Source organism: Anopheles stephensi, chromosome 3, assembly GCF_013141755.1.
Source record: "Anopheles stephensi strain Indian chromosome 3, UCI_ANSTEP_V1.0, whole genome shotgun sequence".
Taxonomy (NCBI): domain Eukaryota; kingdom Metazoa; phylum Arthropoda; class Insecta; order Diptera; family Culicidae; genus Anopheles; species Anopheles stephensi.
Window position 1 is genome coordinate 10,959,310 of NC_050203.1, and position 15,144 is coordinate 10,974,453.

Sequence of the window (15,144 nt, forward strand, 5' to 3'; positions counted from 1 at the left end):
GAGATGATTCTAAGCCCACGCAAGAGTTACAACGCCAGGTAAACCAGGATGGAACGATTCTATTTCCGGTCTTGGGGATGGGATTTTCGTTCGCAAACTGTGAATGAATGTCCGGGAATCGGCTAGAACTGTCCGCTACTCTTACTACTTATCCGAGAGCTATTCGGGATGACCAAACGGGAAAAAAGGTGATGATGATGAGCTGGCTCCACGCCATTATCCTTATCAGTAGCTTCCAAATTAGTTTGTCCATGTGGTTCTGTCTGTATTGATACTATTGATGGCTACTTCTTACGGCTTTATTCTTTTTTCTTTCCTTCCCCTACTCGAGTGTTTCCTTCTCACGTAACGTAATCTATTCTAGAGTTTTGTGTGTTTTATCTTTTCTTCTTTCCCCCTCTCTTATTGTGTGTGTGTGTGTATGGGCATTTTCCTTTCATTTTCTTTAGTTTTTTCTTGTGTGTTTAGTTTAATGTTTACCAATTTCATTTGTTGCTTCTTACACAATTGTTTGTTTGTCGTTTTGATCCTTGATCCACACTACCTTGCTTTCTCGCGTCCGCGTTGTTCACTCTGCCGGTTCCTCGTGATCGCCCTTTTATCGTCAAATGTTATAGTATTGGTTTAGATTATTTGTTTGCGCTGTGCATGTGTTGCTTTCGGCCCTTTTGCCTTTCGTTTTCTTGCCTTGCCTTTCATTACTCGAACAAAAGGTTTCGTACTGTTGTATTCAAAAGCGGGATATAAGTTTACTTCTGCAGCACTGTAGTGCTGCTTTGCTTTCCTTTCTCTCTCTCTCTTCACTTCTTTTTTCTTCTTCTTGATGATAATTTCTGCTTCCTGTCTGAGTTTCCTTAAATTAGAGCAGAGGTTTGGTTTTACATTATGTTTTGTTTCTTGTTTTTATCTATCTTACTATTCTTTTTCTCCTTCACTCCTATGGAGCAGCAGCGGTTCATACCAATTGTTTTTTGTTTGTTTGTTTGTTTGGTTCATGTATTTGATTGTAGCACGTTGAGATACTTTCATGGTTCAAGATTGCGATGCGGTAAAGAAGGGAGAGTGTGTCTTGCGAGTGAATGCGATGGCTGTGTCTGCTGAAGATGCTTCTTGAAGTCTTGAAAGTAGCTGTTACCACCACCACCACCAGCAGTAAATCCTTCGCGGTGTAAAGGTGTACTAAAACGGTGTAACAAGATGTATACAAAAGTAGCAAAGCAGACGTAAGGAAAGAAAGGACTTGTAACTGCCACTGCTCTTCCACGCTCCGTCCGCTCCACGTTGCGTCCGAATATTTCTTAGCGCTTAGTAATATTATAGTTTACTCCTTATTTACGTTGTGTGGTGAAAAATAAATCGCCTGTGAGTGTGTGTGAGTTTCGTGTTTAATAGTTTCTCTCTTCTTTAGTAACGCCAATGGCAAGTGGTGGCCGTTTTGATGTGTTGTGCGCGCCAGTAGCATGCATCGTTTGATGTTTAATAGGAGTAGAAAAAATACTATAAATTATGCGTTTTTCATTTGTTGTATATCAAAAATAGAAGTAGAATTCGTTCGTTCTTTCTCACACACACGCACGCACACACACACATATTCACATGCCGTCTGTACGTCCGCACCTCAAAAATTTCCCTACCGAACTTGATGAATCAAAATTGTACATCCTGTTCCTGGTTCCGAGGATGATGTTGTACGTGGCAAAGGGCGAGTAAAACCCGGGGATGTGTGTGTGTGTGTGCGTGGTTTTGGTCATTTTGTGCATCCGGTTAATTATGCTTAGCATTTTCGAACCGTTCTGACTTGTCTGATGGACACGACTAGACGTTGCAAGCCAAACCGTCTCTTAAGCAGAGCTCGTTCTGATGTAGGAATTGTAACATTGAGCGCGCATCCTTTTAACCAGCGTATTTGTGCGAATTGTACCGCGGAACCGAACAAAGATGGGTGAGCACCCCACATACGGCGCGTTTGTACTATACTAAAGATTGTAGAGTTTAAATCGATCAGGTTGACTATTATATGGTATTCAAAAATGAAAAATACATAAAATCTGGACACCGTGTCGGATTGTCGAAACCCAGCCCCCTCCCCCTCCCCCCATCAGAAACACCCCCCTCAGGCGTGTGAGCACGTGTGCGAATGAACAATAATGGCGGTCATACTTCCCGCTTGTACTTGCGACCCCACCCTCCCACTGCGCCTTCCTACATCTGTCTGCCCGAACTCTTCACAACCACAGAGAGGAAAAGTAGAACAAAAACGCCGAGACCGGAAAGCAAAACAAAACAGAAACGCGCCCTTTAAGTGTATGCAAAGATAGAGAAAAATCGTCGATCTTCGTTTCGTTGGCACAAAGCTGCGAAGGCAGAAGAGGGAGCGCGCGCGGCGTGTTTAAAAAGGGATGTGCGGTGATCCTCAATCCTTAGCATAGTTGATCAATCGAATAGGTCGTGTCATTGGCGTTTGCGTGGTGAAGGTAAAACTATTACTATTAACCCGTTTTCCACAACAACAAGTAAGAAAAAAATGTTCGAGCAATCATACGACATTTTTCTTTGCGGATATGGGAAGGAAAAGTGGCAAATAATCGTTAAGAAATACCCACGTTAAAGGAATGTAGATAAAACTGAATAGAGTTTCTGTGTGTAAAACCCGCATTATTTACTTGCTTGCTGCGTCCTGCGTTTGGTTGCTTCCGCGCGATCGATTTTGTGTGTCACCGTCTGCAAAGCGCACGCGGCTCACCTTTTAACGGAAATACAAGATATATGTATATCTATATCCCTATATGTATATATATATGTATAGCTGGCGTTGCGTTGCGATTCTTCTAGCGGCCGGCCATTTTGACTTTGGCCAGCCGTTTGCCTTAACCGATAACTGATTTCAAGCTTATAACTGAGTGTGTGTGTGTGTGTCGATTGGATTAAATTTTACAATGTTTGTGCGCTTCTTCCTGCCATTCCTGCCAGAGACCCGGCTCGAAAACATCCACGGTGTCCATCCGGTGTAGGAGTTGTTAAACAACGGCAACTTTAACGGACGCCATCTTCAACAAACCTGCCCCCGGTGGTGGTGTGTGTGTGTGCGTGTATATATGGTTACGTTTGAATCTAAGGGACATATCGTGCGACACCGCACAATAAGAATAATTATAGTAATATTAATTTAATAGCATTAATCATAGTAAATATGTTCTCGTCCCTGCACCACGTCACCTCAACAACGGTCTCCTGCTGTGAAAAATTTAAAAGCAAAAACGTAACAACGAAACATACGGCTTGTAATGGATGCTGCAATCGCATCTTCCTCGTAGCAGCTTTGTGCAGCATCTTCGCGGACAGTTTTTTGTACCGACGGCTTTAAGCGCCCCTTCATGATGATTGTGCGGATGCGGAGTACGGGCAACAAAGCGACAATTATTATGCTAACGGGGCACTAGGCAAGTGTAAGGACATGCCTAGGTTTGTTTAGTTCTTCTTTACACTGGGTGCGCGCTGCCGACTATTTAAGATGGCAAAAGGAAGCCTGCTCCATCTCCCCCTGCTTCAACTGTTTGATGTGATCCGGGCGTGCGTGTGTGAGATGTTCGGGGTGTACGGGCACCGAAATAGGGGGAACAAAATGGATGATTCTTACACTCTCGACGACGCGACATGTTCGGCCGTGCTGCCCTTTGCCCTTGGAGGCTTGTCTGGCTCGTCCCCGCTCATCTGGTCAAGAAAGGGGTTCGATTTGATACCGAACGGGTGAAGTGGTTTGCTGTCCGCGCGTGGGTTACACGGGCTTGGTAGAGTGCTACTATTACTACTGCTACTCCTGTCACGATCATCTTCCTTAGTACACGACGATCCTTTTTTCTTTGCGCAAGTACACGATCGTCCGATCGGCGGCTGTGAAAAGTACGATACTACCACGGTATTTTTTTTTTCTTGAACACATTGTAAACCTCCACCAACCACCAACACCTATTGCCACTGCTCCCTGCTGTTATCATTATATTATGCTTTTTTTTCTTTGTTTGTTTTTTTTTGTTCCTTTAGTGCTATTGTATGCGCATTATACCGAGTTTGGTTTAGTTTTGTTGCTTTGCTGTCAAAGTTAAATTATTAACGATCCTGCAATCCTTATTTTCTCCGCAAACTAGTGGCTAAACATCATATCGCTGTTTTGTGCGGGTTTTTGTTGTTGTTGTTGTTGTTGTTGTTCCCCTTCTTCCAGTCTGGGATGAACGGAAAAACCAATGCGGCAAACACTGCCAGAGCGTTCGTACCGGCAGGATCGATATGACACCGGTACTGATTTCCGTAAACACGTGTAAACAAATAAAAAAGTAATAAAAATCAAAGAGAAACTCCTCCGGGGAAAAAAAAACCTTCTCCGCTACAACAACATGGTTCTGAATCTGGAGCATGGAAGGGTTCTGTTGGTACGGCGGGGGAGATCCCTATCAAAACCCAAGGCTCCTATACATCCAGCAGCCCGTTTCTCCCGTGTTGGGAGTCGGAACCGTTCGTTTCGATGTACATCGCGCATATCCTTAATATGACGGCTCAAACGGGCGCGGCAAACAAACCCAAGAAAAAAACACACGATGGATCAGCTCCCGACATCTTTGCTATCTTCCGCTTCCGGAGACAAAAGCGTGCCGCTTTTTAGTACAGACCACAGCCGCGCAGGTTGTTCGCTATGATAACGTCGGTGACGGCGTCGAACACGAACTGGATGTTGTTGGTGTCCGTTGCACATGTCATGTGGCAATAGATTTCCTTTGATGTGGACTTATTCTTAGCCTCGAACTGCGCCTGAATGTAGGCCGCCGCCTCACCGTACTCCTGTCCACCTGTTGGGCGAAATAGGAAAAAAAGGGGGGGGGGGGGGGGAAAAGAGGTAAACATTTTTGCGATTCTTCGGCATACCGCGAACGCCGCCGTACCTGTGTACTCCGGGAAGCAGATCGTCAGTGGACTTTTCCGGATTTTCTCCTCGAACAGATCCTTCTTGTTCAGAAATAGAATGATTGAGGTATCGGTGAACCATTTGTTGTTGCAGATCGAGTCGAACAGCTTCAGCGACTCTTGCATACGGTTCTGTGGGAGAAAAGGGAGAAGGATCATTAAATGCAGCGTTGGCGCTGGCCAAAGAGTAATACGCCGGCTCGTGTAATACGCGTTCTGACCTCAATTTCGAACTCATTCCGCGTGCGAAAACGAAATGCGTGCATCCTTAGTTTACTTATTTTCTTCAACGCGACATGTACTGCGTACGTAATCGGGTCAAAGGGATTTTTCTGGTGAAACCTGGCACCACACGGTCCGATTGCATAAGCCGGCTCATTTCGCGCCAGGGAAACCAGTTCCTGATGTTTGTTCAGGAAATAAAACCAACTAAAACGTATCCTTCCGTTATGCAACCGCGCCCTGTTTGGTGGACACTTATCTAAAGCAAACCCACCAAAAAAAACGACCACGAAACGTCGCGCCGGTGGTACGCGCTCATTGCACGACCTACTTCGCGAATGCGCCCATGGGAGATCTGGCTGACATTAATTTCGAACTTTTGACCGTATCGCCCGTACATGACACGCACGCAGCCGCAGACCGTACGCGCATGGCATTAACAAACACATAAATTAATATTTAACCACCATCTCGCTCCCGATGTTGATTCGCCGAAGAATGATGATTATTGTGACACGTCAAATTAAACACCCGGAATGGTATCGTCGCGGGAGGAAGCGTGCGCATGGTTAGCTTTTGATCGATGCGAACCCGATCGACGGGTTACGCAAGTCGGTTCGCACTTACCGTGGTTTCATCTTCGTGTAACACCTGATCGTACTCCGACATGGCCACGCAGAAGATGATGGCGGTGACATCCTCGAAGCAGTGGATCCACTTCTTTCGCTCCGACCGCTGACCACCGACGTCGAAGAGCCTACGGGTTGGGAGAAGAATTGGCGGGACGTTAGATCCGTATCGTGGAAGTCAAATAGTTGCCGGAGGTAAACTTACTTGAAGTTTAAGTTCTTGAAGGAGAAGTGTACCTCCACGATACCGGTGGTTTTGACACGTGTCCGTAGGATATCCTGCTCCGTCGGCTGATAGTCCTTGGCGCCCAATCGGTCAAGGTCGTCCAGGAAACTGAAGAAGAAATAGAGGGGAAGAAAGGTGTTTAGAGTCTCGGAGTTGTGCTTGGTTGGCGATCAGGAAACTTTTACAGCTAAAGCAGTCGATACATTTTCCACAAAAGAGTTTAATTCAAGAAGCATTCTACGTTTTGATGATCGCCTGCTCCTCTCTCCTAAACCTCTCGGAGTGGAGAGCCGCTAATTCTTCTACAGACAAAGTCCTCAATGAGCTTTAGTCGGTGATCAGGATCGAAAGGTTTGATCATAGCAGCTTCAAACCAACTGATAACGCGGTCAAGTTGAGTAGTCCCTATGACCAGTTTAGGACCCCACTCGCCAAACCAGGAGATTCGGTTTCGTCTTCGTCGGCAACAAAAGCTAATGACGGCTTGCATAAAGACGCACTGCCGTCCGCAATGGAAGAGCCGGCACCAGACATTGCAAAAGCGGCGTGATTCAATACATCGCGACTCAAGCCAAGTATGTCTCTCGTGCACTCTAACTCCTCGCAATGGGCGCTAGTCACCGCAGTAATGAACTGTGCGGATTACGGACGGACAAACCAAGCGTGTACACGCATCATCCGCACCTTTGGTTCGATGCGTTCGGTGTCGGTACATTCTTAGCCCTTGCTAGGTGCACTCGCGTAGCCCTGTGCTGTGGGGTTGGAGGGATTATTTAACCGCGAACCAGCCAGTTGGAACTGGACACAACCTCCCCCTTTCGGTGCATTGCGCATCGGTGCATTCGGCGAGGAACGACCACGGCGGAAAGTTGTGCTTATGAAATCGTTTACGTCAAAGAACGAGGACATGGAGATGGAGCATCGGTACAACAACGACGCGAGGTCTGTAAACGAGCCGCTCGCTATAGCGTGACGCCATCCAAGCGCAAGCAAGCGGGTGAGGAGGCGCGAGGTTCAAGATTCTTTCTCCAGCGCGAGCACTCTGTGGAGGCCGGCCGTCGGGCGCTCGGAAAAACGAGTTATCAGCTTTGCAGGAAAAGTGAGAAACCGGCGTCACACACGTACGACACAAAAACGGTTTTGCAGAGGCGAGTGAAGTTGAAGCACGCCAGGGCTAATCAGTTCAGATGTTTCAGAAGCGTGATGCACCTGTCATGCTTTCGGCGTACAGAAGCGAGAGAGATTAGCATGACAGGGTTGGGTAGGAGTACTTTCATTTTCCATCAAAACGTGACATGTTGACGTGGAATTGAGTCTTGGTATGTCTGCAGGGCGTTTTTATCGGTTGCTGCAAATGTTAAACATCATTTAGAAGCTTAGAAATGTGGTACGGTAGAAAGAAACTAAATACCAAACAGTAGCTCTCAGGGGGTGACTCACATCGATATGATGGCCAACCGATGCCACCACCTGACATACCGGACGGAACGGACCACGGTAGGGTCATAAAATAACTCTAGCAGAGAGAGAGAGACATACGTTCGATCGTAAAGATCTACTGTTTGGCCTTTTACCGTATGTACTCTTCTCCTGCCGCGCCAGTTGCACAATGTCCTGCCGCCGTGTCTGCCGCCGAGTGGAGTTCATCTATCATTAAACGGTTGACCATAATTACGCTGAACCACCTCCTTGTGGTTGGAGGGTTGTGATCGATAAACGATAAAATTTTCCCGATGCTGGTTTGCATCCGTTCCACCCAACGACGACGACGGCGACGGCTGGTTGCATTAAAGGCATTATAAAATTTAATTTCCCAACGATTGTTTTCTCTCGATTGCTGTTGTCACATGTTTTGAGCGGGTTTGTCTGTGCACAGTGGTCTAGCAAAGACCAACTGGTGGACTTCTTATTTTCAAATGAAAGTTTTGGTTGTGGAGTTGGTATTATTGCATGAAGATCGATATACATCATGAGGAATTAGACATATAGATTCAGGAGATCCCAACCCCAACACATTCTTGAAGAGATCCTTGAAGACCTCATTGAACGGACCAACTTAAAACTATTGAAGTACAACGTGTGGACTAATCCTTCAAATCCAGAAAAAAACCGAATGTCCCCTCTTCGGACCACTGTGTCCCGGGTTTGCAATACAATTTATTTGCCTCACTTCAAATAACACGCCCCACAGCAGCGGCTATTCTCTGGTTGGTGGTTTTTATTAGCGGTTTGCATACTAGCCCCCCTTTGGACATTGCAACATCATCATCAGTCGCGTTTCGTTAGAACGCCTTTCGTTTGAACCCCGACCAGAGGATTTGGCAACTTTTCACTTTCGCGAGAGGTTTCCCACTTTCCTCCCACTGGCAAGGCTAGTCGCGACTGTGATTGGTAACCTAGTTCCACCATTTCAAGATGGGCAAAAAAAAACGACCGGGCTGGAAGTGGTACAAGTTTAACGCGTGCATGGCTGTGAGTGTTGTCCCTAACAGAGCGCGAGACCTGTTTACGTTTTTCAATTTACTTGCTCCTTGGTGGACCAGCATACCTATACAATCATTGAATTTTTATCAATTTAAAAAAGGTAAAGAGTACACAAGTCACAACGCTTGTTTGGGAGGGAGGGGGGGGGGGGTTGAACCACCGGTGAAGGTCCGATGGGTCCGAGCGGCTTTAAAGTTACAGCCCATGAACTGACCCTGAAGCAGGCGCAAACATCACCACGATCACGGCTAGTGACGATCCATTTACCGCGATGGTTTTGTGTGCTTTCCATCCCGGAAAAACCTTGACTTCCACACGGTTGATGGTTCGGTCAACGACGAAATTTACCAAAAACAGTCTCCACTGATCAACAGCCGCTCGGTATGTTGTGTGTCCCACGACACCGTGACACTTTTAACATTGAACGCTTTTAACGCCATGTTTAAGTAATGGCCGGCGCTTCCATCCAGCTTACAATGGCTCAGTCAACCATTTATCAGAGCGATTCAAATTGATGCTAAACGAGCCGAACAAGCGCAGAAGTTGATAAGCAGGCTCAGCCGGGCCTTAAAAATCAATCATCCAAAATCGCAGTCGACCGCGCATCGATCAAACCGAAGATGACGACCGGCTCAAGGGCATCATGTGAAGCAGCGAAAGTTAAATCACAAACTCAACTCAGCAATTTATCTAAATTTAGCAAAACTGGCTTTTAATCTCATTTAGAAAATTTAACAAGAAGTAACCTTTTCCTTCCCCAACAACCAACAAGCAAATCGAATAATAGTGACAAACCAAAAAATGTGCAAACTGCATTTCCATTTCAAATCGGTTTTGTTGCAGATGATTGATGGATTTTTTTCTTCACTTTACATAACTTAACGCCTGGCACCGGCATCTGGAGAAAGAGATTGAAGCCCCTCATGCCCATTGGAAGGACATCATTTGTCGCCTTTCTGCTGTCATTGTGATGGGGTCTGTTTTTTTTTTTTGCGCGCGCGCGACATCATTAAACTCACTTCCACACACACACACACCCCGGGACTCTCTCTCTCTCTCTCTGTTCTCCATGAAGTCCCTTGAAGTAATGTGAGGTTAAGCGATTTTATTTTCACAGTATGATGTAAGAGCCCGGGGATGGAAATTAGTGCAATTTAACGGCGACTTACTACAATGATGGTGTGCCACATCATAATGAAACAAGGACAGTCGATACAGTTTCTGAGGTTTGGGAAATGTGTCAACGAGCGCGTGCCCAACCCCCCAATGGTTACGATGATGACTGTGATGTCTCTGAGGCTGCTGCTTTCCGTTGCATTCTTTCGCATACAATGGCGAGCTAACCTTTTTTAATTCCTGTCAAATTGCGAGCCTGGAGAGCAGGGGCCGATTCGCGAGATGCAAACGCGCGTCGCATTGAGCAAGCAACGTGGGTCGTGGGTAATAAATCGGCCGGCGAGTAGTAGACGGAGCGCTTAGCACACTGTGTTAGTCGTACCACTGCTGCTGACAAACTGCTTAATGGTCGTTTCATAATGGTACCTGTGCTGGCTGACTGGCTGTCAGTCGGCAGCAGCTCGGTGGTCTGCCCAAAAGGGAGCCTCTATCTCGCACTGATGTAACGCTGTGTGTGTGTGTGTGTGTTAGGGTAAACGCGTACATGTGCCTAAAATTGAGGTTACATTTTGCCATTTGAATATGGGCTAATTTGTGTTTCGTAGTTTTCTCTTCCTTTAATGCTAGAGAGAGCTCACCTCAGTGTTCAGTCTTCCCCGAGGTCTAGACATTGTTTATCATAGGAACTTGATCACCTTTAAGTACGCTTTCAAACAGTTTTGCCCCTTAACGTTATGGGGGTATATGCATTAGAGATATAAACACATACTTCTTCTCCAAGAAAAAAAAGTCCCCTAAATCGTTGACCTAATTTTTTTTGTTTTGGAGGAACTCATACGTGCCTGTCACTTCCAGCCGGTGGCGTTACTAATGTCTGGCGCGACTAATAGCGAAACTCGGGGGAACGCGACCCGCGAGAGGGATGTCAAATCACGTACTACCACGCTTCCAAAACATCTCTCGAGATCTCCAGAGGCGGCACTGTGCCGACTGGCTGTGTACGTGGAACTAATTGAAAATTTCCCTTCGCAACCCCAGTCGGGAAAGAGACAGCTTCCACTGCTTCTTCAGAGAATGTGCTTGTGTTGTTATGTCACAGATTAATTGCGCCCCGCACGACGCACTTTACGAGCCCTCGAATTTCTCGCCAGCACCCAATCTGCCACCTGCCTCACTGGTGAACAATTAGACAAAACGGCAGGGGAGCAACAACGGCACACATTCATGACGATGCTTTTTACTGTCTGGGCGGCGGCGCCCACAGACATCTTTGAGGATCAGTTACAATAGACCTTTTGGCCCGTGTCAAGCAGTATGGTAGCAATCATGGACCGGGCATATCTGGAGCAATCGAACCCGTCGAACAGCGCCACATTTGAATACTCCTTTACGATCAATCTCCGTAGCGATCTTCAGCGATCCAGACGACGTCTGCAACAATAGCCCTTCGCCTTAGTTAGGCGTTTGGCTTCGGTAGATAATAAAAGGAGCTCCATCGAACTTGCACAAACTGGTAGAGTTGTTTTGATTTTCGGTAAGAGTTCCCCCCGTCCCGACTGTCCGAAGATCAGCAAACCCAATCTTCAAGCACCGCTCGCAAACAATGGAAGGCATACGTCCGCTCCTAAAGGAGGTGGTGATCGTTGTCTATCGGTCAGCTTCCTTCGAGGCTTTTCGGGGTCCTGAGCACAACCGTGACAGTGAAAGGTGAGAGTGTTTATGAGACCGGATTGCGCAATGTTCGGCGCGGCTCGGCTCGGGGTTTCGGGTTTTCGCGTGAAGATTTGTGATCGGACCATTAGATTGGGTCAGTGTCTCTCGGCCAGCGCGCCCGTGTGTGTGTGTGTTACTGTAATTTTGCGCACTCGTACCTGAGCAAGCTCATGATAAGTTGAGCGCGGATTACTACACGGAAGACCTTGGACTAGTGTTCACCGGACAAGGGACCGTAGGCACTAGCAGCAAACCAATACAAATCGTACCGATTATTATAGCCTACGGTCCGGTGAGCTTCAGAAGCTTTGCAAAAGCTGACACCGCCTGATGATCGTGCAAAATCATTTGCATAATGGCCCTCTCTACACGTACGGTACACAGAGGCACGGAGAACTGTGATTAAAGGCGTTGACTTGAACTTTTCTTGCGCCACATGCACTTGTGAACAGGAAAAAAAACGGAAACAAGATGGACGAGACAAAACGTCAAAACAAATGTGAGCTAACTTCAGCTCGCACTTCGTTAGATGAAGTCATTATTCGCGTCCCCTCGCAACATAGCTTCGGACACTTTCCATTTGCAACAGCGCCCTAAAAAGTGAACGTAAATTGGAGCACCTACCTTCCCGAGCGTTTTGCAAATTTTGCTCAAAATCCATTTCAGCGTTTGGCAACCGATCGCAATCGGCGGCGCGATCCTTCCAATACAGCGGCGGGAACACACACCTTTCCAGAGAAGGAAAGTCATCTTCATATTGCACGCCATTTTTTCTCTCTTCTGTCAAATGTTTGCACAGCATTTATCATGTTGCCGAAAAGGAGGAACCCTGTCTCCCGCCCACCCCCCTGGGGGGGCACATAGAAAGCATAAACCTTGAACGGTTCCCTAAAACGATCGGGTTGTGTGTTGTGTGTCTGTTTTCTGCATTGCGTGGCAGCACACACAGCTATACGTGACATAATGATGCTGTGGAGAGACCGGGACGAGACTGACCCACAAATGGAGCGGTATGCAAACAGCGCTTCAATTAGATGTTTCCCTATTAGACTAAATTATTAAATTGTCCCAGCCGGAGGGAGCTGTGACCAAACCACCAAGCGAGACCGACCAAACTCCCTTGCTCCATTGCGTGTGTGTGCCATTTTCAAATATTAAAAGAGTTTAAATGTACGTTAAAAAATCGGAAAAAATTCTTCTCACCGCCAAATAAAGCTGCGCTCTAATAAACTTTGCAAATTTCAAAATGTATGCAATAAAATGAACTATTACGAGAATGCAATTCACTTCCTTACCATCATCACGCTCATCATCAGCACCATAATCGAACGGGGAATGCTACTCGCGAGGCCCCCACATTCACACCTTTCTATCTACTATACGCGATATAGGTGGGTTTAGTCGAACAGGTGCTAAAGAAATTCCATAACGCGCTTTACCATTCCATGCAGCCGGAATGGTAAAGCCACCCCCAACCCAGCGTATGGGTAAAGGATGATTTGCGATTATGATTTGACGTTACGATGTTTGCACGTGGTGAAGTGAAGGTGGTTGCATGCGATCGGTTGCGAGCGTTGGAGCACTACGACGAACCATCATCATTCTCCCGCGTGCTGAATTATGGGACAACACGAACGGGGACATTCATCATCCCTAAAATACCCTTCCCGAGCGTTGGGGTTGATTTTTAACGGCAAATTTAAAATAATTTTAGCAACGGAAAATAGCTACCGCAGAACCATCCACCACTAAGCACACACCAGTAAAAACCTAATGAAAGGGTGTACTTTTTATTACGTCCACGTGTGTGTGTGTGTGTGCTCGTGTGTGGTTAGCGCGAAAAGCGGATGGACGGAATTCAATTTGGCTGGCGGTGAAGAAACAAAACAAAAAAGGCGCCCCGTTTCGTCATGCCCCACCAACGCTACTGTTTCTAGGTTTGTAGGGCTTTTGCTTGGGCCTGTGAAGACCGGCGCCTCGTAATCCGTGCCAATCCCGGCCCTTCTTTCCCGATCCTTATGCAATCGCTTGGCAAAACACTTACAATAAAGACTGGCCATACATTCGGTTTAAGCCTCAAAAGAAAAAAACAAATTGCATCCTCCTATCGGATTCGTTACCCATCCTGTCTGTTACATTAATGGTACGCTCGGGAAACATTACTTGCACTGTGCAAAAATGTAACATGCAATAAAGAATGCATGCATTCGGTGGGCTGTAGGAATGCCCAGATCTGCATCTCTGCAGCGGAGCTGTTTGCGTCGCCTTTGACACAATTATGGCGCAAAGTCATTTTCCGTCGTACCGTACCGAAATGGAAAACAGCTAACCTTACAGTTGGGTTCGCGTGTGTCGGCTTTCGTCGCCGAGCTTCTTCACGCGAAAAGTTCAAACCACTGCGATGATTTCGATGGTGATGATGATGGCCCACTAGCCGGGGCCTGTTTGCGGTGTCATGTGCGAAGGCGTCGGGCTACGGTGGGAATCACGACTCTCCGCTATATGGGTCATCCTTAGGAAAGGTGAAGAATATGTGTGCTTCGTGGGTTCGGCGGTGTTTTCGCAATAAGCGGTGGAAAACGAGTTGCGCCAATGGCCGTTGGTGGACCGCGTGTAATTGCCGTTTTCCCTTTCAGTTGTAAATAAGGCAACGCGCAAGTGGAACATGGAGCAGGTTATGTCATCCATGTTTCTGGCTTAAGGTTGATTTAGAAGCTGATCTTGAGCAACAATGCTTACGAAGACAATACTGGAAATGGGACACTTGTCACTCTTTCATATTTAGAATTTTAAAATATTAACATCAGAACTTGGGCGGTTAGGTATTGAGGCGATAGCGGTCCCCGGTCTTCGCACGGCAGGACTGACTATCGAGCTGCGGGAAAAATCAAGTCACAGAAAGCCAGAAATGGTAGGCCCAGACCTTTCGAGGTTGTAGTACCAAGCAAGCAGAAGAAGGTTAGGTCTTTGAAGGTCTCTTACATAATGCCTCACTGATCGGATATTGAGGTCTCTGTCAACTCTTGGCTCCTCTGGTTACGAGAGAGCTCCATTGATAAGACATTTGAGCAGTTCTAAAAGGACTTTAATTATTTCTATCTACTCAGGAGTTCATATCTCTGGGACGCGGAACTGGGCGCCGGTATTTACCTGGCAGATAGTGAGGGCTGACTATCCAACTACGAGGAAGCAATAAGACTAGTAAGCCATTATATGATCTCGCATGTCCTTAAGCCAAGAAGGAGCCACAGTGACCCAGAGTTACACAGAGCTCTCCATGAAGATAACATTTGTAAGGTTCTAAAAGGTCTTTTTATAGCAGTTCTGAGAGGCCGTTGTTCATTAATAAAAAAGGCCTATTTACCTTAAATTTTGGATAACATTATTGTTTTATTTATGTTTCAAACCACGCAGAAGATCATGGTCATGCGATTCGAGCCACATCAAGGATTCTAGGAGACTTTAAGATGCTGCGATAGTCAACATCCTTGCTATTTGGAGGCTCAAGGAAGCCCGTGAGACATTCGGTGTATCGAAGACCGGATGTCCATGTACGACCAGATATCGATGCGATCATTAAGCTTTAACCGGAATTGCATACACAATATGATAATAGTATTCAAATTCACCGACCAAGAACGCTATCAGTCCAATATCCGGATTGACCGAATTTGCATCTCACCTTGATAATGGGTTCCAAAAAAAGAGGTAATAAAACGCCATATCCTAGGTTACGCAACAGCTAAAGGTTGGTCCGATATTAATTTCTTTCGGCCGCGAATATTTAGCAGCAAGAAC

General features: G+C 46.4%; 1 protein-coding gene across 14 annotated transcripts in view; it reads right to left on the bottom strand.

Annotated features, from left to right (window-relative positions):
- Positions 1-3,979: 3,979 nt before the first annotated feature.
- The window catches only part of LOC118513188 (G protein alpha o subunit), a 52,450-nt gene continuing 41,285 nt past the window's right edge, over positions 3,980-15,144 (bottom strand). For 12 of the 14 annotated variants that reach the window (XM_036058667.1, XM_036058674.1, XM_036058670.1 and 9 more), the window contains exons 6-9: positions 6,013-6,141; positions 5,806-5,935; positions 4,935-5,088; positions 3,980-4,841 (exon numbers count right to left, since the gene is read on the bottom strand). In XM_036058667.1, the coding sequence (XP_035914560.1) occupies positions 4,654-4,841; positions 4,935-5,088; positions 5,806-5,935; positions 6,013-6,141 (601 nt within the window). In that variant the 3' untranslated portion in view covers positions 3,980-4,653. The remainder of the gene's footprint in view (positions 4,842-4,934; positions 5,089-5,805; positions 5,936-6,012; positions 6,142-15,144) is intronic. The other 2 variants (XM_036058676.1, XM_036058675.1) reach the window with 1 other exon arrangement.